This window comes from Candoia aspera, chromosome 7 (assembly GCF_035149785.1).
Source record: "Candoia aspera isolate rCanAsp1 chromosome 7, rCanAsp1.hap2, whole genome shotgun sequence".
NCBI classification, from domain to species: domain Eukaryota; kingdom Metazoa; phylum Chordata; class Lepidosauria; order Squamata; family Boidae; genus Candoia; species Candoia aspera.
In genome coordinates this window covers 34349844-34375719 of record NC_086159.1, presented here as the reverse complement: position 1 = coordinate 34375719, position 25876 = coordinate 34349844, and the positions used below count along the sequence as shown (strand labels likewise).

The 25876-nt window shown below is 35.0% G+C and overlaps 1 protein-coding gene across 3 annotated transcripts; it reads left to right on the top strand.

Annotated features, from left to right (window-relative positions):
• Positions 1-321: 321 nt before the first annotated feature.
• SLC17A8 (solute carrier family 17 member 8) lies at positions 322-20843 on the top strand. 3 transcript variants are annotated; one of them, XM_063308067.1, is made up of 12 exons: positions 322-422; positions 6190-6436; positions 8300-8418; positions 9856-9970; positions 11460-11547; positions 14129-14215; positions 14430-14566; positions 15966-16115; positions 16442-16574; positions 17284-17394; positions 18979-19106; positions 20400-20843. In XM_063308067.1, the coding sequence occupies exons 1-12, from the start codon at positions 322-324 to the stop codon at positions 20736-20738; spliced, it is 1755 nt and encodes a 584-aa protein (XP_063164137.1). In that variant the 3' UTR covers positions 20739-20843. The 3 variants fall into 3 exon arrangements, with proteins under 3 accessions (XP_063164137.1, XP_063164138.1, XP_063164141.1); XM_063308068.1 differs by having other exon boundaries at positions 6190-6440; positions 8304-8418; XM_063308071.1 differs by lacking the exon at positions 15966-16115 and having other exon boundaries at positions 6190-6440; positions 8304-8418.
• Positions 20844-25876: the final 5033 nt, after the last annotated feature.

The window sequence follows — 25876 nt, the reverse complement described above, 5'->3', positions numbered from 1 at the left end:
AAGAGGATGAGCAGTCGCATAAGCTTAACATCAGGTCCAGTATTACTCACCTTCAGGTCTAATCCTCTGAAGACTGCAGAATAACAAGAGATATGCAAAACACACCTCCACTAATTTGCCTTGAATTATTGACAGCCTTTGGAAGAATCTACTGATAATTTCAGTGTGGTTATTTTTGCTTGGAAGATTAACATTATACCTGCCAGATCACTCTCCCAAGGAAGAAGAAAAAGAAAAGAAAAGACTATTAGAATTGGGGAAAATTGATGATGACAACAAATCTATTTTACATAAAAGGATTTATTTAAGAAAGAACAAAAGATGCCTTTTGAAGTGTTTAATTCATTAAGAGAGAGATTTTTAAAGCCTGGAAAGGAAGAAGTGAAGAATACTGTTAGTGACTCTCTAGGACACTTGCAAAGGTAACAGTTTCATATACTGTAAACTTCTACAAAGATTATATTAAGAATACAAATATTTAGAGTTATGTAACTGAAAGATGTAGGAACAAATGAACAAAACAGGATATACAAGGAGCTGTACCTCAGCTACAAACTAGAACAATCACTTATTAGGTATGTCCTACTAAATCAGGGAAAAAACAAAATTAAGATAGGTGATTATTTTAGGTATGCTTAATACTGTCGATAAAACAAAGTTATTTTTGTAGTTTTAAATTAGTAAAGCTAAAATCATGATTTTCAATTACACTGCTGTGGACATGAATAGCAATTGTGTTTCATCTTCAGTGTGTTTAAAGGATCTTAAATCCACAAAAGTGTGCTTATCTTTGTAATCTATGCCAGAATTTAAATATGAGCTTTTTTACTTGGTAATATATTTAAAAGGCTTATTTCACATTTCATGAGAGATATATGTGAATGAATAAAATATAGCATAAAATTCGTAATACATTTCAGAAAAAGCTGTGTTAAATTGTTATAGCAAAAGTTAGAAGTCTTGTGGTATGTTAAACAAGAATCTTTTATTAAGTTCCTGGGGATACTAAATTTTTATGCAGTCAAACAGTAAACTATTTACCGGTGAAATAAAATAATGCCTACAATGTTTAATTGGCATGTTTTTGTGTTAATCCTTTTCTGAAAGCAGCACAATTGTGTCATTGATATGCTGTCTTGTAACAAGACTTTTCTGGTCATTTTTCAAAATTTTACAAAACCATGAAAAGGACTAATTTGTTATTGTTACAGTGTAAAATACTATTATATATAATTGCTCTATAATCTAAACTACAATCAAATGTGCTTATCCACAGTTAAGTATCACTGAATGTAACAGGGCATTCCTCTACACCACCATCCATAGAATTATGTTACAGAATTAATTGCTGATCCTAATTGCAGAGAAACGTGTCCAGTTTTTTGTATTGCGCTCGATAACTACTTCAATCCATGCTTTCTTTCTTTACTGCTATTCATAAAGTAACCAGGACCAACTAGCTCACCTTCTCTTTCTGTCTGTAATACAGACAGAATATATGAACACATTCATATATTCGTTTGACTTGGCTATACTCAAAAAGCTAAATAGGGTCTTACGTTTTTAGTACTTGGATGAGAGACCACCAGAAAAATAGCAGAATGGTACATTGTATTGTGAAGTCATAACAATAACAACCACCACCACTTCTCCCAGAAGAAAGCAATAGCAAACCATTTCTGCACTGTTGCCAGGAAAACTACATGGACGTGTTGTGGAGTCACAAGGAGTCAAGCCTGACTTGATGAAGGAGACATTTTAAATTTGAGCACTAAGCATAAGTACTTTCCTGGTTTTCTTGGGCAAATTATTTTTACCAGTAATTTATGGAAATTTGAAAGTCACCTGCATATCAGCCCAAAGCACTGATATTTCTTCATATTTTTACTGAACTCTCAGGTTGCTGCTAATGTTAACAGTCTCTGAGTGTGATATTTATTGTCTCATTTAAATGAAGTTATATACACAAATGTCTGATAAAATTGTGTGAGGATTAGACCCAAGCATTTTGGCATTCTTGCAAAAATAGTAAGATTTTGCATCACTGAATTATTTTCTAATTTCTACTCCAGTTCCCTTCAAATAGGAAACTTGTATGGAGTCTCCTTCCATATCCATTTTGCAATTAACATCAAATCCTGTTGGATTGTTGATATTGTAATGCCAAACAGCTTGCCAAAATCCTCAACTTGCTTCTCCCTCTTTTCTTTAATTCTTTTGCTCATTAACATATAAATGCAAATATAAGAAAGACAGATTCTCCAACCTGCTGCTACTGCCAAAAAAAAAATGCACATGAAGTACTGTTCTAGTGGCCACCTAAAATAATTTAACAATAGGACTATCTTTGCATAAAATATTTAGTAAATTCAGTAATGAGTGAGGAACCACCAGGCATATAATATTTTAAACCCATACATCTAATATTTATTTAATATTATTTATAAAATATCAACATTATTTGTTGGTGCACTGTATTGTAGGAGTGCATTGTAATTCTTATAATTAAATGAAATAAATGATACTAAGTCTGCCCAGTATTGATCAGAAATTAATCAAGATGTGGCTGTATTTTTAAATTAAGAATACTCAAATAGCTTTTTTTAGGACTGTGAGAGTTTTGTAAATAAAATGTCCTATTGAGTCTCCTTCCAACACATTGACTTCAGGACTGTGTACGGAAACCCAAACTACTGAAATTACCTTTGGAATTTTATTGCTGGAATTAAAAATGTTGATCCATATGATAATTTCAAATAATGAACAATATCTTCCATGAGTATGCCATAGGACAACTGCCCACAAGAAAGGCTCTGGAAGTTATTGTTAGTTGGTTTAGACATATAGAACGTTGTTTTTTGAATCATGCAATAGATTGCAAGCTACCTGGGATAGAGATCTGACTTCCATGCTTCTGTTAAATAATGTGACAAGAATGTTGAGAAGCCATCTGCATGACATAGTAGAAAACGGCCAACAGAAACTGTCAGAGCAATAGACTCACTATGTCATCTCAGCCAGATACTCAAAAGATAGGTTATGAGCCGTTCTGAACCTTATGCTCCCCCTGGAAATTTAGTTCTGCCTCATAAATAAACCTGATTTTTTAAAAAGATGAAAAGGCATTTGTTTAAAAAAGAAAAACAGTTGTAGAATATTCACCATCAGATAGAATTTACTAGTGAACCATTTGACCACAAGAATTTTTAAAAGAAGACTGTTTTACATCTCAAATTGAAAGATAGAAGTAGTTTTGATAGAAAATAATATAATTTTAAATTAAGCAAATTTCAGGTTTTGCAGCCTTTCTGCAACTTCTTGTTTCACACTGTTTCTGTGTATTTTACAGGGTACTATATAAATTAACAGTAGCAATGTGCTATCCCATAATTTTTTTTTAACAGTGATTTTGTTTGAAGTACATACTATAGTTGGAGTTTTTCAACATTCTCTTGTATGGCTTTTATTAATCTATTCATTTACCTTATCTAAATCACCCATTTTTTTCAGCTGGATTAGGAATTAGCCTTTGATGCCAGCTCTATTTCCCATCCAAATTTTCTCCTAAACACTTTGGATTAATGTCAGTAGTAAAAACAGGATATTCTTTACTGAACTTTTCAAACATTAAGTGTAAGAGCACTATTGTATAAGAATTATATATAAAAATGAACACTGGGATTTACTTACTTTATTCTGTCCCTTCCCATTTACTTTTGAATTGATGCATTGAACTTGGAAATTCTCAGCAAGACTGGCAGACAACAGTAGAAAACATAACCAGAAGTACAATCAGGACTAGACATTGGGGCTAAAGTTGTGGCCTCTAGAGTTGAGGAGTTTCTTGTGTGATGAGGCAGAAATGGCTGCTGATGGTGGCAACACAAAACAGTCCTGGCATCAATAATCAGGGATGAATTCTGGAAACGTACACATTTATCCGTGCTCATTTTGTTAAGCTTTTTAAATTAGCTTTTCCATAAATCAAATGGTGTGTGTATATATTCTTTCATAGTAATATATTGTAGTAATAGTATATAAACATTATATATATATATATAATATGACTATCTACGCAGAATGTAAAATGTTCTACTGTACTACTATGCATATTACATTTACATAATATGGCAAATTAAAGTTGTAAAAATGACAGTGTAATATAATAAGTTATATACATAATTTTAAAAGACTAAATAAGTTATATACATAATTTTAAAGGACTAAACTCTAGGAGGAAAGTCTCTTTTTTGAAATCAGGGAACTTGTCTATGGAATCATGATTTGAAATAAGGGATGATGTACATCTTCCATGGTTGTCCCACATGATGCAAGACTCCCAACTGCAGATGTGGGACACCTTAGCAAGGTTGTTTCTAACTGAGGCATCCAGGAATGAATGGATTCCTGCTGGTGCCACAAGCTTTTCTGGTGAGAATGTTAGGTACCACATTATTAACGTTAAACAATGTTCCAGAAGGCTCCAGCTTAGCTCAACTGGTAATATAAATATTATGTCAGTTCTTGTCCTCTCAGGCTTTTCTTTTTTGCCTTTTTTCTGTTGGACACAGATTTCATTAAGATAAGGTGATCATTGAAGGCCCAGCTATGTGGCAGCAACCAGCTGACTTTGACTAAGCTTGAAAAACTACAAAGCATTAGACCCGATTAGTGCTTGAATGGGACACCACAGAAAATCCCAAACCTGTAGACCTACCATTTAAGCCAAGAAGAATTTCTCTGAACAGAAAAATTGCTTAGAATATGTATGGCCAAGAGCAGACATGTAGGAACCGCTGTGTGAGACAAACTGTTTCGCTTGATCTATGATGCTTGTACATTTGCACTAAATGCAGCTGTTTTAAGTAACATTTATTGTTTTAAGTATTACTGTTGGTGACGATATTGTATTTTATTATTTTACTTTAAATAAAAGTAATTATCAGTAAAAGGAATAAAATATAATGTTTAATATGTTTTTACTCCTGTGTACTAAATAGAAAACAGGCTATCAATGCACAAACTATGAGAGGTTTTTGTCCATTAGTAATATACTCACTTTGATGGAATATACTTTCCCTTTCCCTAAAATGGAAAATCTCTGTAAGAAACGTCCATCACAATCTGTTCTTGAAAACCTACGACAGGTGTCTGGAACAAACTGAAATGACAAAAAAAACCTAAGAAAATGTGTATTGTAATATCACAGCACAAACACCATTTGTACTTGTGTCCTGACAACCACCTTAGTCATGGGCTTTGCATTGTGATAACATTGACTCACATTTCATCATTTGCCCCTCTTGCCCTGTGTCTGGCTATGAAAGTTCTTACAGTTTTGCATTCCTTATTTGTTTATTTAGAAAATTTATTTGGCTACCCATCATAAATACATAACCCAGGGCAGCTAGCAAACCAGTTCACAAGAAAAACAATATAAAAACCTCTATAAGTAAAACAGAAAGTATAGTTAAACATAATCCACTACAAAAACCAAGGTACCACATAACAAGCTCACAGTACAAACACACATATATTGTGTTATTTTACCCAAGCATATCTTCTAATTTAAACTATTATTACCAATGTAATTCTTAGTGGTTTGCAGGAACTGTGGTACTTTCTAGAATGTTTAAGTGCTTAAACTGTCAGGTTGTCTGACAATACAGTATATTTTCTAGTAAAAAAAAATGTTGCCAAATCTGACTAGTTTAACAAGAGTTACAGAGAACGCAATCCTCATCAAAAGCACGTTTTTTAACAAAGTAAATGGTACAGATACTTAGGCCTCACTACATAACACTGGAGTTTTAATTCTGTGACAGTCTGCCTGATGGTTCAATATAGATATCCTGCTGCCCCATCTTGAAATGCTAATGTCACTGTATTAGCTTCCCAGAATATTCTATGTGTCCTCCAGGGGTGATGTGACTACAGTATCATTAATTTTGGAAACTATGGCTACAACATATCTAGAGAGCATCAGATTGCAAATGGGTACTCCATACTGTATAAACCCTGAGGCTCCTTCTTTCCTTCCATGCTATTTAAATATAATTGTAAATAAATAAATAATTTACGAGGAACTTTTAAAGCACCTTATTACTTGTTATTTTAAGTGCATATCAGTACCTTCTGAAAGTATGTTTTTCTCTGAACACACCTTGCCTCTATTTTGCATGACTCCAGAAAAATTGATGGAACCAACTTTGAAAGAGATGTCATAGAGCTGAATGAAGAAGGAAGACCTGTGCAAGCAACAACAAAACCTTTATTTGATTGCTATTGCTGTGGATTACCTAAACGCTATATTATTGCTATGATGAGTGGCCTGGGATTTTGCATTTCTTTTGGAATTCGATGCAATCTTGGTGTTGCTATAGTGGAAATGGTTAATAACAACACAGTCTACATCAATGGAAAACCAGAGACTGAGGTAGGTAGAAGAATATATTATTTTGACACAGAGAAATAGCATCTTAAAAGACTCTAGAAGAGATCAGATAAAAAATCAGATTTATTTTCTCTAATTTTTTCAGTTTTTCCCAATAGACACTAGCATTAGCAGATGCAAGACACTTACATTTTGGAGCAGAAAATTCAGGTAGTATAAGCTAGTTTGTTATAGGAAGAAAGTATAGGGCCTTTGTAATTGATATAAGCAAAACATTCTACTTAGCTAGATCAGTTCTCCAAAGTTTCAGACAGAGGGAGGGTTTTCCAAGTACTGCTACTTGGATTCATGAGATATACACTGTACTAAGTTTATTCCCCTTAACTGATTACTAATTGATTTCTGCCCATGCCATGGAGAGATATGGTGACATTTGTGTGGGTGTATGTGTGTGTGTGCCTTCCAGTCAGTACTGACTAGTCCCTGCAGTTTTCTTGGCAAGGTTTTTCAGAAATGGTTTGCCATTGCCTGCTTTCTAGGGCTGAGAGAGAGTAACTGGCTCACCCAGGTCACTCAGCTGGCTTTGAACCTAACGTGGGACTAGAGCTCACGGTCTCCCAGTTTCTAGCCTGGTGCCTTAACTACTGTACCAAACTGGCTCTCTATTAAAAGTTTAGTGGCATTTATCAAATATTATGATTTAACTCCCATACTAATTCTTCATTAGATGTACATCCTGTTTTATCTCCAAGGAACTCAAGGTGGCATATGTACTTCTCCTCCCATGCCAATACTCACAAGTTTTATAATAACCCTGTGAAGGAGATCAGGCTGACAGGTAGTAAGTAGCCCAAGATGGAACGAAGAATGACATAAATCATTTGCCACACAATGAAAATGGAAATTTCAACCCATGGCAATATCACTGAGTTGAAGGAGAATTCTTGGGGCCAGGTTAAAAGCCCCTAATGCTAATATATCTTCTGAGGAAAACTAAAACTGTTAGCTCAGCCCCAAAACATTAAGAAGGCCAAGAGATGCTGATACTCTGGGAAAAGGCACTAGGAGGTGAGGAGAACTCTGGGAAAGCAAAATAAAGTAACTTCCTAGGAAGAATTATGTTCATGGAATAACTGCCTTCTTGTTCTTTCAAAACCCCATTGTACTGCCCTGTTACTGTACAGTTATACCCTGATGGCCTCACTGACTTCACTAGGTGCAAGATGTGTTATATCCAGTGAAATACCTGGATATGTATAAAGAAGGACTGTAACATCACACCTCTTTAGGCCTGCCTTTGCCTCCATCTTTGTCAATAAACCAATATGTGCTTCATTGTAACGTGTCCTGGTCTCCAGTTGCAAGAGAAAATATTCTTCTACACATTGCAGTAAAGTCTGAGTAAAGATGCATTGGATTAACTAAAAATGTACTAAATAGAGGACAACCATAGCATAGCTGGGGAAAATACCTGTATTTGAAACAAAGGACTTATTCAGCTTCGCTAATCAGATGCAATCAGATGTGATTAGTTGCAATAAAAATGCCCCAGATATTTTTCCTTCCTGTCTCCAATATATGATTGTGGACAGTAAGTGTATTAGCAACGTCTTTCAAATACTCAGAAGTAAAATGAAACTTATGTAGTCCATTAACTTGAGAGCGTACTAGCCGATTAATACACTAAAATTGTTAGGTATAATTTAACTACAGTTTAATTAATCAAAAAGAACTGACAGAATGCCATCCTCGGTCAGATATGGTTTTTTTACAGCTCTTGGAGGATTAAAAATCCACAAATATTGCTCAATGATAACTGCAATATCTGGATTTGCAATAAAACACATTTTACAAACATCAACATGCTAACTACATGTTACTATTAAATACTGTTTTTTTTTGTAGAAAGCACAATTCAGCTGGGATCCAGAAATAGTGGGACTCATTCATGGATCATTTTTTTGGGGCTATATTGTTACGCAAATTCCAGGAGGCTTCATTGCAAATAAACTAGCAGCTAACAGGTAATATACTAATATAATATAATATATAATATATAATATAATATAATATAATATAATGCAATACAGAATTTAGAAAAATGCTGCACATGATTTAATATATAATATGTATAAAAATAGTGCTACCTTTCTAGAACTCAGCATTTCTAACAACCTATAATCATTTGTAGATTTATATGCCAAAGATGTGTTGACATCATTTTGAACATTAACAACTACCTTATATGTGTCTTTTAAAAACATTATTTCCACTCTTTTCAGGGGGACGTATTGTGAGGAAATGGACATAGGATTGCAGCTTGAGGGACAATAATTAATATTAATAATTATTTAATGTAATGTTTGTATAAGTTTAGTTATTAACAATAAGAAATTAAAGGCAATTCAGTTGCTTTTTTCAACAGAATACATTACATATTTGTAAGTACTCTCCTATTATAAGAGCTCATGTGATACTATACATTTCCTGTATTGCTGAAAATTGTTACTCTTGATCCAGTTAGGGAGATTGTGAGGTGACAGAGTCAGTGATAAAGAGATCTGACTGAATTTACTAACAGGCTGTGAGTACAGGAGAGATGTACGTTTTTACTCTATACCATCTTATACCCTTTAGGCTGTTTTACTATCTAACATTACTGGCTGAACAGCTCCCCAGCACATCTGATAGTTGCCAGTGAATCTTTATCCCTAAATCTTATTTAATATTCTGTTGGTGGAAATACTACAAAATTCTATGGCTTTGGCCATCACAGTTCAAAAACGTGATCATACCCTATTTCTATTAACACATTTTTAGTTGATTTTGGAGTCAAAATAACAGTCGCACATTTGATCAAACTAATATTTATGGTTATATTTATTCTGTTTGTTCCATTAAAAAACTGAAGGCATAAAAATAGCTTCTTACTATGAAACTACATCTACTATGTGGTAGTTTCACTGATAGTTATTGCTGTTAATTAAACCTTGTCAGATTATATCTTTGTGTCCTGAAATAAAAACAATAATGTTACATTCAAAAGAACTTAGCAAAGAAAGGTGTGGAATTAAGAGTTTTGTAATATTGAACATTTTGAGGATAACATTCGTAAAAATGTCAGTAATACAAAGAACTTAAAATACCATGCATTTTATACTGTGCTCAGCTAAAATCCCCAGCTGATATTATCTGGCTGTGTCCTACCTCACGTTCTACTTTCCTTTTCCATGCTGGTGGAGATAGCAATCTGTTAGACTGAACTGCAATGCTAGAATAAAAAGTCATCGATGAAAGTTTAGTTTATCCTTTTGAAAAGATTTGATCTCCTGATGACTTTGAACTTTTGTTTAGACAAGCTTTATATATAGTATCATGCTTTATATAGTATCAATATATGGTATCATGGTGTCATGGCAATATGAAATTATAAGGGAAAATTATATTTCTCCCTTTTTTAGGGTATTTGGAGCAGCAATTTTCTTAACTTCAACTCTAAACATGTTCATTCCTGCAGCTGCCAGAGTACATTATGGGTGTGTTATGTTTGTAAGAATTTTGCAAGGCCTTGTGGAGGTAGGTACCAATCTACATGTTTATTTGCACAAATTATTAAGTTTTCATTATTTGCATGTAAGCAATACACAACTTAGAATGAAATCTTGCATCATTCCAGGGCAAGTATTTTTTTTATTTGCAACTGTGTTAAAATTGAATCCTTTGGTTTCTCAGAACTTGCAACTGTCTGCTGTTAATTAAGTCAATGGGGGAGGGGGTGTTAGTTAATTTACATTGGTCAGCTTGATAGTTCTTGAAGTAGAATTATTCTCATGTTGTTAACTTTTAAAGCAAATACCACTGATCTTAGTGAGTATATATTTCATTAAGAGTATTTAAGATTGGATTCTATATTCCTTCCACCAAGAGGCAGTCTGGTATAATGATTAAGGTATTAGACCAAGAATGGGAAGACCCAAGTTCAAGTTTATCCTCAGTCATGGAAGCTTCTTGGGTGACTTTGGGCCAGTAATTTCTCTCAGTCCATATGGGGGAGGGGGAGTGGAGGAAGTCCTGTGTACTCCACATTGACTCGTTGGGAAAAAAGTAGGATATATACCCAACAAATAAGTATTAAAATGATAAAATCTCAAGCTATAAAAAAGTGCAGGTTATTTGAAAGCTTGGTGACATTCAGTATGGCCACAAAGAACACAGCTGCAATCCACAAATTTGGAGGAAGGGAACTTGCAGATGCATCCACTGTGGGTATCAAGGAGGAGCAAATGATGAAAGAAGCCTCACACCCTTACAAAGCAAGTGCCATTCCCTTTGTACACACATTGTGATGTCACACACACACACAGAAGGAGAAGCTTGTGTCACAACAGCACAATGGTGGTTTCATCATTTTGACAAAAGCATCTGAGCTGGCAGAGGCCTCTGTAAATATGCTATTATTGTGAAACTGCAAAAAAAAATTAATTGAATAAGACAGTTTAGTTTGCAGCCATGTGAACTCCAGAAGATGAGAAAATATGAAGTGCAGTTTCAACTAATAGTTTCAGCTTCACCCAATAGCGGGAGGCTTCCTATTGAGAAAAAGCAGCATATGAAATAATTGGATACTTCAAATCCTTTCCATTCTTAAATCTATTCAAACAAAGCTTCATGTACTGGGGCAGGATCTTAGATCTGCTCAGGAGTTTCATAAAATATCCTCACAGATATTGGTCTGTGATATTTAAGTCTCAGGAAATACAGATAGAATCTATAACAGCTTATCCAAATAAAAGAACCAGGATTCTACCACCCCAGTGAATCACTATTTCCTTTTATTTCACTCCATTATGTACTGCATTATATACCATACTCCATACTCCATACACCATATACATACTCATTTCAAGTCAATCCCTTCATGTTAAGTGAGATTTCTTCCTTGTGCAGAAAATTGCTGCTGTCTAAAAAGGGGTAAAAAGTCCAGTTACTTGCAGGTAGTAAAAATGTGAGCACAAATGAAAATCTTAAATATAAAAATTGAATGCTGTGCAAAAATGTTTGCTAGGGGGTGACTTATCCAGCATGCCATGGGATGTGGAGTAAATGGGCTCCTCCGCTGGAAAGAAGCAGGCTGGCAACTATTTCATTTTGTGGTATGTTGATTTTTCTTCTTTTGTTTTATTTTGAGACAATAGCTGCACTATAGATTTAAAGAACAATACTATGCTGATTATAAAAAATAACAGGTTTTCAGCTGTTTTTCATTTGAGGAGTTAATTGCCAAATAAACTTTCTTAATACCTGAAGGACATACAGTATATCTTGCTATTTGGGTCTAGTGTAAAATTGTTATTTATCTTATAATACATGTCAGTACATATGGTTTCTACTTTCTTTATGGCAATTTCAATTAGGGGAAAAAAAGAAAAATATTATTTTTTCTTTAAATGCTTAAATTTCTCTAAAGTTTACTTTTCCATATTTCATTACCAATTCAGATTGTTGTTGCTTTAACAAACACCCACTTACTCATATCAAGCAGATATTGGCTTTGCTTATACAACTCATTTACCTGGGGTTTATTCAACTCAATTTTGGGGGTTTGCATAACACACTGAACTATAAAGTAACCACAATGCTCAATTCACACAACTAAATGCTAAGCTAACAGATAGTTAGCTAATCCATGATTCCGTGTGTTGTGAGACTACCCTGATCAATAACCAAACTTTTTTCCTGCTCCATTTTTTCTTTGTCTTTCACTCCCAGCTCTGTAGCCATCCTGTAACTTCAAGTAACCATCCTGTAACTCATCGATATCATCTTCTTTGCACATTAATTCCCCTTCTGAGTTTAAGTTGCCTTTCCTCTTTTGTTTATTATTCTTTTAAAGTTTGGGTTTATTTCCAGACAAGTTGAACGTTGATCAGTGTAAGGACAATTACCTAAAAAATCATTAAGCAATTTATTATATTTGATTCAACTAATGTTTAAAGAAGTTGTTGGAAAATACCTTTTAAGGTACAATATTAAAAGCATGGATAAACATTTTCAACGAATTTGCTAATGAATTATTCCAAGAACAGTTCCAAGTGAAATGTTCTCAAGATGCCCAATGGTTCATACATAAGTTAACTGTCTATTAACATAATATGAACTAATTTCAAATGAGGAAAAGAAGAACACCTGAGTCTATGCATCTTTCAGAATAATTCATTAGCAACACTGGGAAATGCCAAACCAGAATTTCATGGCTTGTCTTTATGAGCTCTCAATAGGATCCAAATGCCATTTATTTTTCTTTAACCATTTAACTAGCATGTTTTTCCTATAAATAATTGCATAATATTACTTACAGCAGTAATGTTCTGATTTCTTTCATATTACAGTACTGTGGAGAAGGAATTTCCAGTTTTCAGAACCAAAGGCGCACTTAAAATTTTGGGACAAGACATAAGACACTGTCTCAGAATGGAAGGCATAGTGGGCACAGCCAGTGTGTGTGTGTGTGTGTGTGTGTGCACACATACACACACACAAATACACACACACCCTTTTACCAGAAAACAAACTGTTGAGATTGCTTCCCACCACCTCTTCTAGCTTTCCAGGATGTGGTCTACTACATCAACACACTTTTGTCTTTTTTCTGGGCAGATGAGCATATTTCCAAATAAAGCATTGGGTTATAAAGTCTCCTTTGAGCAATGACGATTCCAGGGACATGACCATGAAGTTTTATTTCATTTATAAGATTTACACCACCTCATTCTAGAGGTTGCATGTACAATATCAAAACACAGTACATGGAATAATAGAATGGAAAACAATAATACCAGAAACAATAAGAAACAATAATGGCACAGATATTCCTCTAGTTGCTTATGGGAGGCCAAAGGCCTTCTAGAAAAGCCAGGTTTTAATTATTATTCTTTTAATTATTTTCTGGAAGGCCCTATGAGTAGGGGCCATTCTTGCATCAGGGAACAGCTAATCCTAAGGAAGGGAACAGCCCCCAGGAATGTCAATGTTCCCTCCTGTTGAACCCCATAATAGGAGGGAATCTTCAAAAGGCACTCCCTATTCACCCAGCTGGAGCAGGCAGTATTTAGTCCAACTACAAGTAGGTGTTCTCTAAGATTCCCAGGTCCCATACTGCTGGTAACAATATGGAATTGGATTGCTAGAGCTTTCTTCTAGGGCTTTTTTACTTCCCAGACTGAACAAAAACCCTGAAAATTTTAGTCCCAGTCAATCTAGGTTGGATGTGTTTTTTTGTATATGGCCAGATCCCATTTGTCTATTTTATACTGTATTTTTATCTTGTTTTGCTATACTTTGAATCATCCAGTGTCAGTTTGGAGTCAAGTGGTACCTTGAATGAAATAAAGAAACAATGGGGCTAAGTCTTTTATCTGAAGTCATATTAGATTGATATTGGGAAGCATGGGTTGTAGTATTTCAAAGTACATTCTCAGTTATCTATATTTCAACAGCACTAGCAGCTGCAGTCTTGCCTAACACAAATAAATATGTTCAATACAAGAATATTCAATACAAGAATCCATGACTCCAACACTTTCCTAGAACGTTTTGGTCTCTCCTACTGCAAAACAGGGTATATTCAGAAGCAATGTAGTGCTCTTCCAAACAGAACACCTATTCTGAGTAGCGTAATGGGTTAGGTATGTTGGAACACAGTTGTTGACCAGTATAGATATGTTTTTGTTGCAGGTTCTTATGCTGGGGCAGTAGTTGCCATGCCACTTGCAGGTGTATTGGTACAATATATAGGATGGTCATCTGTCTTCTATACATATGGTAAGTTGCCCAGTGAACAAAAAGTATCATGGATGAAATAATAATCTTTCTTCAGGAGGGAGTCATTAGTTTCACATTAATGGCAAATTAACTGGTTTTCTGCTATGATTGGTTTTAAAATTGTATTGAAATAATGCTGACAAAAGCTTTGGATTTGGGATACCCAAAGTATTTTAACTGGTTGACAGAATCCTGTTTCCTTTTACATTTAAAGGAATGTTTGGGATAATTTGGTATGTGTTCTGGCTGCTGCAAGCATATGAGAGCCCAGCTGTTCATCCAACAATAGCCACTGAGGAAAGAATTTACATAGAAACTAGTATAGGAGGAGTCAACTTAATCAATACCAGTGTAAGTTACTTGTAGCCTCATTTCATATTCTTTACCCGTCTTTGAAAATAATTTATTGCCCAAAACTACTGTAGAAACCATCAACTCACAACAGATCTGCATTTTGTCAGATCATTACTGGAACTAAATGTTTGTGAAGGTTCTAACTCAAGAAAATCCTACTCCTGAACTTTTGTGCTTGCTGATTTAATGCCTTATTTTATGCTTAGGTGACAGTACATTGATCCTGAAGCCTTTTGTTAGACATTTCTGATTTTGCCTGATGTGATTTTTAGAATTGGCAACAGAAATGTACTTACTATGTAAATACAAAGGGAGAGAGAAAGAGATGTGGGTACAGTTTTCAGTCTCCCATCTCTCATCCCAGGCTTTTGAAATAGTGTGGTGAAAGGTCCCCTCTGCAAGCACTCAGTCACGTCTGACCCTTTGGGGGGACGCCGCTTTCTCGATGTTTTCTTGGCAGACTCTAGCAGGGTGGTTTGCCATTGCCTTCCCCAATCGTCACCTTCCCCAGCAAGGTGGGCACTCATTCTACTGACCTTGGAAGGATGGAAGGCTGAGGAGAGTTTCGGTTGCAATACTGCTGCCTACCACTCTGCACCACACAAGGCTGTTTTGAAATCGTAAGATGGTATAAATTTTTTCATACAAACAGCTTGAGAAAAAATTTTAAAGACTGTATGTTACAAGCTTAGAAAGAAGAAAAGAAGCAATTTCCCCCCCAACCTGTTTGATATATACCATCTTTGAAATCATAAGATTTCTTCTCTTGCTTCTAAGCTTGTAACATACAGGCTTTAAAAAATTTTCTCAGGCTGTATGTATGAAAAAAAAAATTGCACCAAGTTTTCATTTTAGCATTAAATTCAGATGATTTTCAAGAAGGATTAAATCTGAATACCATAAACATGTATAGGACTGTAGTATAAAGCCGTTCTTAGAGGGGCTATTTCTATCAGTATGCCCTTCCCCTCCCTCCAATTGTGATTCCAGTGACTAATGAAGTTTCAGGTGCCTTTCAGCTAGTAGTGGAATTAGGGCTGCACCTCAGACTCAAAGTCCAAGGCCACCCAGCCTGCCAGTTTCAAATGTTCACTGAGGGAGCCCTGCGGACAGCAGCAAAGCGGCCTAGCATGGATTCCTGGACTGGTCCAGGCATGCTGAGCACAGTGGGGTTGATGCTGCTTGCTGCAGAATTTCATTATTTTTTCGTTATTTAAATGACAAAAAGAGATGTTACTTGTTCATGTTTATTTTTAAAATATTGTTTTCTACAGTGAAAATGCTTTCCCCCAAATAATACACATGAATGACAAATTGAACATTAAGACTGTTGTCTAACTACCCAGCTGAACCATTGCCTCCAATCATTCTAAAGCTTTGGTGTCCTCTCTTCTAGAGATTTAGCACACCTTGGAAACAGTTTTTCACTTCAATGCCAGTTTATGCAATCGTTGTGGCAAACTTTTGCAGAAGTTGGACTTTCTACTTGCTGCTCATAAGTCAGCCAGCTTATTTTGAAGAGGTCTTTGGATTTGCAATAAGTAAGGTAAAGATATAAACCTAAGGATTTTCTCTAAAGATCTGATGATAATGTGCTGATTGTTTTCAATGCTTTTCCTTTGCTTATTCCTAATAAATTGGCATGTTTGATGCTTCCCTTAATATGGCTCACTATTAGTCAGTGCCAGCTGCTTGATATACTTGTATGTTCTATACCAGCTCTTTATCAGCTCAAAAAGCCTTTTTACTTACCAAATTCACCTATGCTAAGGAATTATGTGCTCCTGAAACTATTCACTGAATTAATTTAATACACTGGGAAAAAAACATACTTTTGGGCATGTGGCTTCCATTGTATGTATTTACTTTCAGGTTGGCCTTTTGTCTGCAGTTCCACACATGGTAATGACTGTTATTGTACCCATCGGAGGCCAACTGGCTGACTTCTTACGCAGCAGCAGAATTTTAACAACTACTGCTGTCAGAAAAATCATGAATTGTGGAGGTATGCTTAGACTTTATATTTGAGTTACATGTTACTATCTAAATATCAAACTCATTTGCTGATTTTAAAAAAGTATAATCACTGCAACATCTCAAGCATTTTGTATGTTGTACACTGAAAGGTAGGATTGAATTATTAAAATATCTGAGGAAGGATGGACAACCTTCTCTCTCTCTTTTTTTTTTTTTTTGCTAAAAATTTCATTACTTCTGAGATAATCTGTTGGGGCTGCATGTAGGTGGGAAGGAAGGAACGAAGGAATTATTGTGACTTTTATGCCAGTTTAATCTTACAAATTCTAAGCAGCTTATAAATGTCAAACAATGCATGCAAAAGAAAGCAATAATAATAAAAAGCAGTGCCATGACATGACATTCATGCATCATGCCCATGATGCCCACTTCTCACACAGGACAAACTAACTTTCAGGTGTTTCTGGCAGGTGCTATGCATGCACCCACATAAACTCTGAATTACATTTTACCCTTTGCATGCCTTTCCTCCCTCAAAAAACCCCACACAGTATACCATGGTGTTTTTATAAAAAGCAGAGAAAACTAGAAACCAAGCTGTATGTAGTTAGGTTCTGGAACTTATTTAAAGGAAAAAAAATAGAAACACAATCTAAAATTAAATAGATTGCTTTAATATATCTTGAAGCAGTGTATTTTGAAGAATTATTAATCTTCTCCATACATTTCCTTTGCAGGTTTTGGGATGGAAGCTACTTTACTTTTGGTGGTTGGATATTCTCACACTAGAGGTGTGGCTATTTCTTTCTTGGTTTTAGCAGTAGGCTTTAGTGGATTTGCTATTTCAGGTAAAACTTAAACTGTTAAGCACATTGTAGAAGCATTTTAGCATCAGCAGGATTCTTATGGCTATTTATTGTTTCTAACTTCAGACAATATTATAAAAACACTGTTGGTGTAAGACAAAAAGCCATGTTTTTAAAGTGGTGATACATGTTCTCCAATGGGGTGGCTCCTCAAATCTCACTCAAAACAGAAAATGTATAGTGTATAGTGAAAAACTGATTGCAAATTTACAGGCGACATGTTTGAACATATGGAGCCTTAAACTTTGCCATTAAAGAACATTTTCTGCTTGGCAAATGAACCAATTCATATGCCACCTTTTAACAGGCCAAAAGTAACATATTGAAAATCTGTTTAGAAACTAAATTTGCATTTGTAAATTTGTATCCCCAGGATCCATGCTAGAGGGCTAATCATGGTAAAAATTGAAAAGCAGGTTAAAGTCATTTGCAAATGTAATCCTGCCTGTGCCTGTCTATTCAGTGACTATTTCATACCCTGAATATTTGTGCCTAGTCCTGGCCTTTACTTTTAAATGTCTTGCATGAATGTGGCCTGGACCTTTTTACTCTCTTTTGAAATAAGAAGTCTTCAGTCTATTGAGCTTCTTCCATTATTGGTTTTTGGAGAACGCTGAGAATGATAATAACTGTCGGTTAGGACTTCCTACTTGAAGAACAATTTCTTTCTCTGCAGATCTCTTACCTATTTGAAGTCTCCCTTACCTTCAAAACTGCCACTGCCTTTTTCTTGCATTTAATAAATTTTTCACCTGTGCGATCTGACATTGTTAAATGGTTTATAAATTGATTGAATTCTAATGAAAATTTTACCACATAAAAAATTAAAAAGGACCACCATTATGTTGTAGCAAGTCATTGGTTAAATATGTTTGTTATATTAATTATGTATTTAAAAGATTCAAAACCAGTAATATAATTTCATTTTAACAGTGTAGAAACTTCCCATTAATTATCAATGAAATATGAGAGTTTGTGATACTTTCAGTGCCTTATTTCCAAAATAATTGCTTTTCCTATGCTTTACTTATTATTTCCCTTCTTTGAGAGCCAAGGACTGTGCACAGAGACCATGCTTCAAAAAAATAGGCTGAGGCTTGGCCCAAAACTAAATTTATCTTTAATTAATTTTACATTTTAAATTAACACAATTAGCCCTAATGTACTTTTTTTTTCTTATATCACATTTGGTAACAATGTTTCTATTTTTAATAATATTTTTTATTAAAGTTTAAAGATAAAAAGATAAAAAACTAATGCAAACTAAGAAAAATATAAAAAATAATAATGAAAAATAAAAAGTGCAGAGGAAAAAAAGAATAAAAACTTTTATCTTCCTATACATATATTTGTTTTTCTTTGTTTTTCTTTTAAAAAAAAAAATTTGGTAATAATGTTTGAAGTTCTCAGGGACCAAATCAAATTCTAGAGGACAATGAGGCCTTGGGGACTTAGGTTGTGCATTCATGATCAAGAAGAATCAGCCTAAAAAAAGCAGTTTCATTTTCTTGAATCATTGTCATGCTGGCAGAATGCACCTTGTTGATGTTGTATTTTGCGTTGCAGGATTTAACGTCAACCATTTAGATATTGCACCCCGGTATGCCAGCATTCTCATGGGCATCTCCAATGGAGTTGGGACACTGTCAGGAATGGTCTGCCCTCTCATTGTTGGTGCAATGACAAAACATAAGGTAATGATCTTTAGATGTTTTTTTCATCAATGACTTTCAAATGCAGGGCAGCCAGTTATTGTTTTTAAAGCATCATTCGTTTTGCCAATTTCAAACCCATTCCAAGACATTTTGGAAACATAGTGGTGATATGAGACTTTATTGCAGCAAGTGGGATTTGGCCTGAGGATTAGTTATGACATCAGCAATTTCAGAAAAAGGTGCTGGGAAACCAGCCATTGGACTATAGGGTCTCGCAGTGCTCCATTTTTTCTCCCATACCACTTAATATAAACATGAAGATACATTTGAACATTATCTAGGGTGTTGAGATTGTTGCCAATAACATGCTGATGACAATCAATTCAATGTCTCCTTTTAATCAGTCAATGTTTGAAACAATACTAAGGAAGCCTCTAAGGAAGCGGTTCATTTTCTAAATCAGCATCTGATATCAGTAGTTGTCTGGGTGAGGGAAAACACTGGCATTTAATCCATATAAGATGGTGGTGTTTCTTGTCCATTGGAAATCAGATTAGGAATAGGAAATTAACCAGTTTTAGATGAGATTATAGACCCCTTGAAGTCTGAAGTGGGTGTACTCCTGGATTTAGCACTGAACCTGAAGGGTCAGATTTCAGTGCTGGCCAGGAGTGTGTCCATGTGTTCACACAGCAAAGCTAGTTTGCTGATAAAGCTCTTCCTACAGATATCAGAGCTGGGCATCATAATGCACCTACTTTTCAGACTAACATCTTTATGCTGGGTTGTCTTTGAAAAGTTTCAGAATTTTCAGCTGATTCAGAATGTGGCTATATTATTAACTAGCACCAGCAAGTGACTCTTGCATTACAATAGCTTCTCCGGTTACTTGTCTGTCTCTAGGATCAATTCAGAGTGCTGGTTATTGGCTACCAAGCCTTCTGTGATTTGAAATATAACATTGTCCTGCCACGAGGGCTTTCTGTTCCTCCACTATCACAGGCATAGTTGCTGGGAACAAAAGAAAGGGCCTTTTTTGCAGAGACTCCTGGATTCTGCAGCTATCTGCTAAAGGAGCCCAGGCTACCTCTTTTGACAGAAAAAATAGTTTTATTTGATTCCAAAGCTGTCTTGCTCAAGAAATCAATTTATTTCAAGGTGATATTATTTATTATATTTTTTATTTGATACGTTATTAATTCCTGGCTTTTAATATTCCAACTACAACTTTGTTATTTTCTTTATATTTTATTCTTTTTGAATGTTATTTTTGGTGGAAAGACAGAATATAAATGTAATCTACGTAAAATATGTCCCATGTCATTTCTTTAGACTCGTGAAGAATGGCAAAATGTCTTTCTAATAGCTGCTTTAGTTCACTATAGTGGAGTGGTATTTTATGCTATCTTTGCTTCTGGTGAGAAGCAGGAATGGGCTGACCCAGAAAGCTTGAATGAAGAGAAATGTGGAATAATTGAGCAAGATGAACTGGCTGAAGAGACTGAACTGAACAATGATACTTTTGTTAGCTCAAAGAAAACATATGGTGCTACTGTTCAGCATGATGAAGCACAAAGGAAAGAGTTGCAGAAGGAAAAGGGAGTGATGCAAAATGTCGAAGAACAGATTATTTACCAATATGAAAATGGAAACTTTCAAGATCCATCGTAAATGTGTTCATGGTTTGTGTGACCATTACCATCCATGTATAAAAGCAAGCTGTATCTATATTTATTATAATTATTATTATTATTATTATTGTGGATAATCCTGCCAAATGATTGGCTATAAGACATAGTCATTTCAGCTTGTGTTACAGCAAATGGATTAGTAAAAATACATCTGAGGTGTGCAGTGCCTAAGGTCAGCCCTTGAACTTGCAATGCCATGATCTTTTAATGCTTGGAGCTTTGCTAATAATAAGGACATTTTAATACATCACTGTTCAGCAGCGCAACTGTAGTCTTGACTCAAACACTATGGCCATGTAAAAGCCCCATAAGCAAGCTTTTCTACTGAGTTCATTTCCATAGTAATGTGCAACAGAGGATCCATTGTGGTGAAGGGATAAAACAGCGTTTAACTGGAAATTATGCAGTACAGGTAGTCCTCGTTTAATGATGCTAATTGGGACCGGAAACTCTATCATTAAGTGACATGGTCATAAGTCAAAAAACCATGTGACCATGCTGCTTAGCAGTGGCAGTTCCAGCAGTCCCAGGTGCTGTCATTAAATGAGGATTGTTAAGCAAGGACCTCACATGACCATGACTTCCAATTTCCTGCCGGCTTCTCCATTGACTTTGCTTGTGGAAAGCTGGCAGGAAGGTCACAAACTGCAATCATGTGACCACAGGGACGCTGCAATGGCCGTAAGTATGAGGTCCAGTCATAATGACCACTTGTTCAGCACTGTCATAAGTTCGAACAGTTACTGAACAAGTAGTAGCTAAATGAAGACCACCTGTAGTGGTTGTTTAGATGCAGCTTTAAAAAGCCTGCTGGATAGTTTTTGCCATTTATTAACTTTTATGTTATCAGTTCTAATGAGATACATACTTTTGGATCATCTCCAAAATATATACCTGTTATAAAAATATTTATGCCATTGGTCCACAACCTTAGATATACAGGTTTGCTTGTTAAAATATTTATCCATGACCCCATCTGGCTATCACATTACAACCTCAAACTAAAATTATATACAAAAATAAATGAGGCACAAATATAAATAAAGAGCAACCTGTTAGCATAATTAATCATCCAGTTATGTTGAAATAATTGAGGCACAACCTAAAACCCTGTGCTTCTTCAGGGTACTGAATGCAGCCCCTTGAGGCCACCCAAATTATTATTTTTAGTGTGATCAAAGGGAATCATGATTAAAACAATATTTAATTCATTTTAATTTAACAAAACAAAATCATTTTGTTTTTGTCTGGCCTCATCCACAGTTTGAATGCATCCCCCAGGACATCACTCAAAGGCCAAATGGGCCAAAGTTTCACCCTCCCCCCTGAATAAAACTGTATTCCTGCTCTATTCCATATCTTTTCAGTACAAAATCCACCTGAAATAAATCAGTTATTTGCTAGCCATTGAAAATAGGAGCAACTCAGGCCTTTCTTCCAAAAGCATGCCATGACTGGAAAGACTTTTGTCACATGTCTATGCATGACACTTCCAACCAAGGATGAAAGGACATCATTTTATACTGACTTCATGAACTGGGAAGCCAACACGTGCAGAAACAGTCCCTTAGATAAATGATTTTTAAGTAACCCCAGACTGTTCAGATCAGGACAGATACAAGTAGGTCACAATTAGTGCCAGGTTGAATAATGCGATATTCATTTAGTGCAAATTGTAAATTGATACCTGGTCGCATTTAATGTGACCCAAAATTCAGGTAAAGTGAGGCTAGCACATGCGCAGTTGTGGTTGGGATTTTTGATGCTGCTAATCTTTGTGTGTGCAAAATGGAGAAAAGGAAGATTCCATCAGAGGAAAACAATACAAGTTTAAAAAATAAGAGGTTTGTTATTACACTAGAGCAAAAATTTGGTGTAATTCAACAACATGAATGTGGTTGTAGCAATGCTAAAATAGGGCAAGATGTTGGAATGCCTGAATCTACAGTAGAATTGTCTTTATTTTGCTTTCTGTAACTACCCTGTGACTTTGTTAACCATAAATTTGAATTATAAATATATTCTTTTTATCCTTTACTGTAATATTTCATTAATATACATATAAAAATTTATGTTAAAAAAATTTCGTTGCCTATTTCCATTGAGCTGGAACCAGTTACCACATTTTCTATAAAAATATCACTTCAAATAGTGTGAGTTTGAAAAATGCAATCATTTCAATGGATTTATTACTCACACTAATCAAGACCAACCTGTAATAACTGGCAGTTCAGTCATGGGAGAGAAACAAGCAGTTTGGGTATTTATAGTGTTCTTTGTTTCTGAATTGTATATTTATATATTTTGTTATATATATTCTTGCAAATTAAAGACCTAAATAGTGGGAGCCCAAGGAACAGTTGGTTTAAATGATCCCTTTATATACAAAAGAAGCTGTGAATTTGTTCCCTTTGCCTTTCTTTCTAAGAATTTATGCAGTTTATATTCCCACTCACTTGATACCACATAAGCAGTGCAATGTATTTGCAGGAGCTTATTGTTTAGAAAGGAGTGTGCTGATTGTTATAGCTCTTATAATTGATTTACACTCAATACGCCTGAAATGCTTGGTGTTCTAGAGTTTTCCTCATAATCTGTGAGAGATATATGGGAAGCATGCTGCATGATTTCTAACCTGATCATTTTGTTTTCATGCTATTATCATCAGTAAAATTGCAAGTGGAAACATTTTGTTGCATTGTGTATTTTATTAAGAGCCTGTCGTTCAACTGTGCCGTTTCAACAATAGTTAAGCCACATGAAGACATAACAAGAGAGACATAGCATCCTAATCACAGATTCTTCCATTCTTTGAGGATAGCACCAATTTCTTCTGGGTCTTTGATACTGAAGGCATTAGAGTTTCACCTTCCTCAGAAAGGAGTGAAATGACATAGTGATAATGAAACTTGTCTGGAACTACTTTTATTATATTAAAAGTGTTTTTACTGAGCTGTGTTTTCCACCCATATGCTTAAATTAAATATATTGGAGGCTAGCTAATTTCTAGTGGATTCTTGAAGTTAATGTTTGAAAATAAATGGTGATTAAGTGCATTCTGAGAAAAATCCTGGATTGGTAGTGAAAAAGTAGTCAAAGGGTTATAACTATGTTTTCAGTCATGATTGGAAGATAAAGAAAAATGTTAAATACCATGTATTGAACAATCTAAATATTTCAAAAATGTTCTGGTTAATGAAAACCAGAGCAGATTTTCTTGCCAGGAGTAAGCCTTATTATCAGCTGCAGCATGAAAAGAAATTGTAATTAGTGCTGTGATAATATTTTAAACATTTTGAGAAAGGAGAGTCCTTATTAAAATAGCATTGTATCACTATGTTGTATAGAAGTGAATACTACTGTGTGAACAAGTCCTTCATTTTATTTATCTGAGATCTTCCATCATTCAGCTTTATGGGATAATCTCAGGTTCTAGTAGTTTGACTGAGAGAGAAAACTTTTCCCTATTCACTCTTTCAGTATCATACATAATTTTATAAATTGTCTATAATGTTCCTCTGTTACCTTTTTTCTAAACTCAAAAGTTCCAAGTGTACCCTTTCCTCATTAGAAATGTACTCCTTTTGTAACATGGTGTTGTTTTTAAATGAAGCTTCATTTAAACTGCTGTTTTCCTGTTTATTCTCACAAAATTGAACATCAGTCTTGTAAAATAGCATACATTAATTCAACATTGCCTCCTTCTAAATAATTGGGAATAGGATTGCTATTTCCAAAATGTACAATGATAAGAGAAGTTAGAGAGATAAGAGAAAAAACAAGTGGATTATGCCACCAACATAAAAGTGGCAAACAATAAGGAATAATAAAGGGCTGTCATCCAAGATCAAATATTAAAACCAAGATGGGACTGAAGTGTGTATTTGGAGGAGTAGGGATGTTCTAGAGGTTGTAAGGATTGTGAGTGCAGTTAAGTGAACCTGAAAGACTTAAAAGTAGTAGGTTGGGGATAGGGGCTAAAGCATGAAGAATTTGAAAATGAGTAGGTCAAGATCACCACCTCCACAGTTAAATGTATGTGAAAGAAAGACTTCCAGAAGGGGAATTGTTGCTGAAATTCAGCAGAATTCAAGATTCAGTTACAGCAATTAGTTGACTGGATTGAGAGAAGAAAATACCAGGGGTATGGATGATTGTTATCTCAAGTGATGAACAAGAAAAAGCAATAATGGAAATACAGAATCCACAATTGGATATAAAATTGAAACAGAGATAGTAGGGTGTAAATGCAAACCTCACTCTGAAACATGCTCTATATCATTTCTGGAACACATCAGGCTTTGTTTCTTTCTTGAGAAATGTGAAGATTAAGTTATCTGTTAGTTTCAGATGCTGCTATAAGTTTCAGACTTACAGTTCATTCCCTGTGACAGAATCCGAGGCTGATGTCACTCGTCTGGCATATCCTTCAGAAATACTGTATGCTGATTTTGAAACCCCTTTTGAACTTTTTGCATGAAACATGATATCTAAATTGGATCATTAGAAATTATAATGGACAATAGAATTAATGAAAGCTATGTTGTAAACTTAGAGTAAGAGTTTAATGCAAATGTACACTTATATCTGTAGCAAAGAAAGATGGGAGTCATTCTTTTTCTGTATTTTCTTTCCTTTTTCTGCATTTGACTTCTCTCTTTTCCCCTTTTTTCTATTTTGTTCTCTTACTTTACATTTTTCATTTCTTGTTAGCTTTTATGTTTTTATCTTTTTATCCTGAAATCTTAATAAAGTTTAATAAAAAGAAATATGCTGATTTTGTGCATAGATCAAGATCTCTTTCTATCTCTCGATCTCTCTGTAGATTCTGTCTGCAGATGTGCTAAGATTCTAATAAGGAAAAAGACTGAGGTAAACTGAGATACCCACCTTCTTCTAACTATGAATAATTGACTCCTCAAACTGGGACTGGAATAACTCTGACAGCAGAGGTAGTATACAGTATAAGAACTAAGCCTAAAAAGGAACAAAGAGTTAATAATATGGACTGAGGAAATAAACTGCAACATCCTGCTTTTGATGGCCAGCCCTTCTATTAGAAAATATGAAGCAGTCATTTAGAGTGGCAAATGTGAAGGAGTGACATTTGTAGGAGAG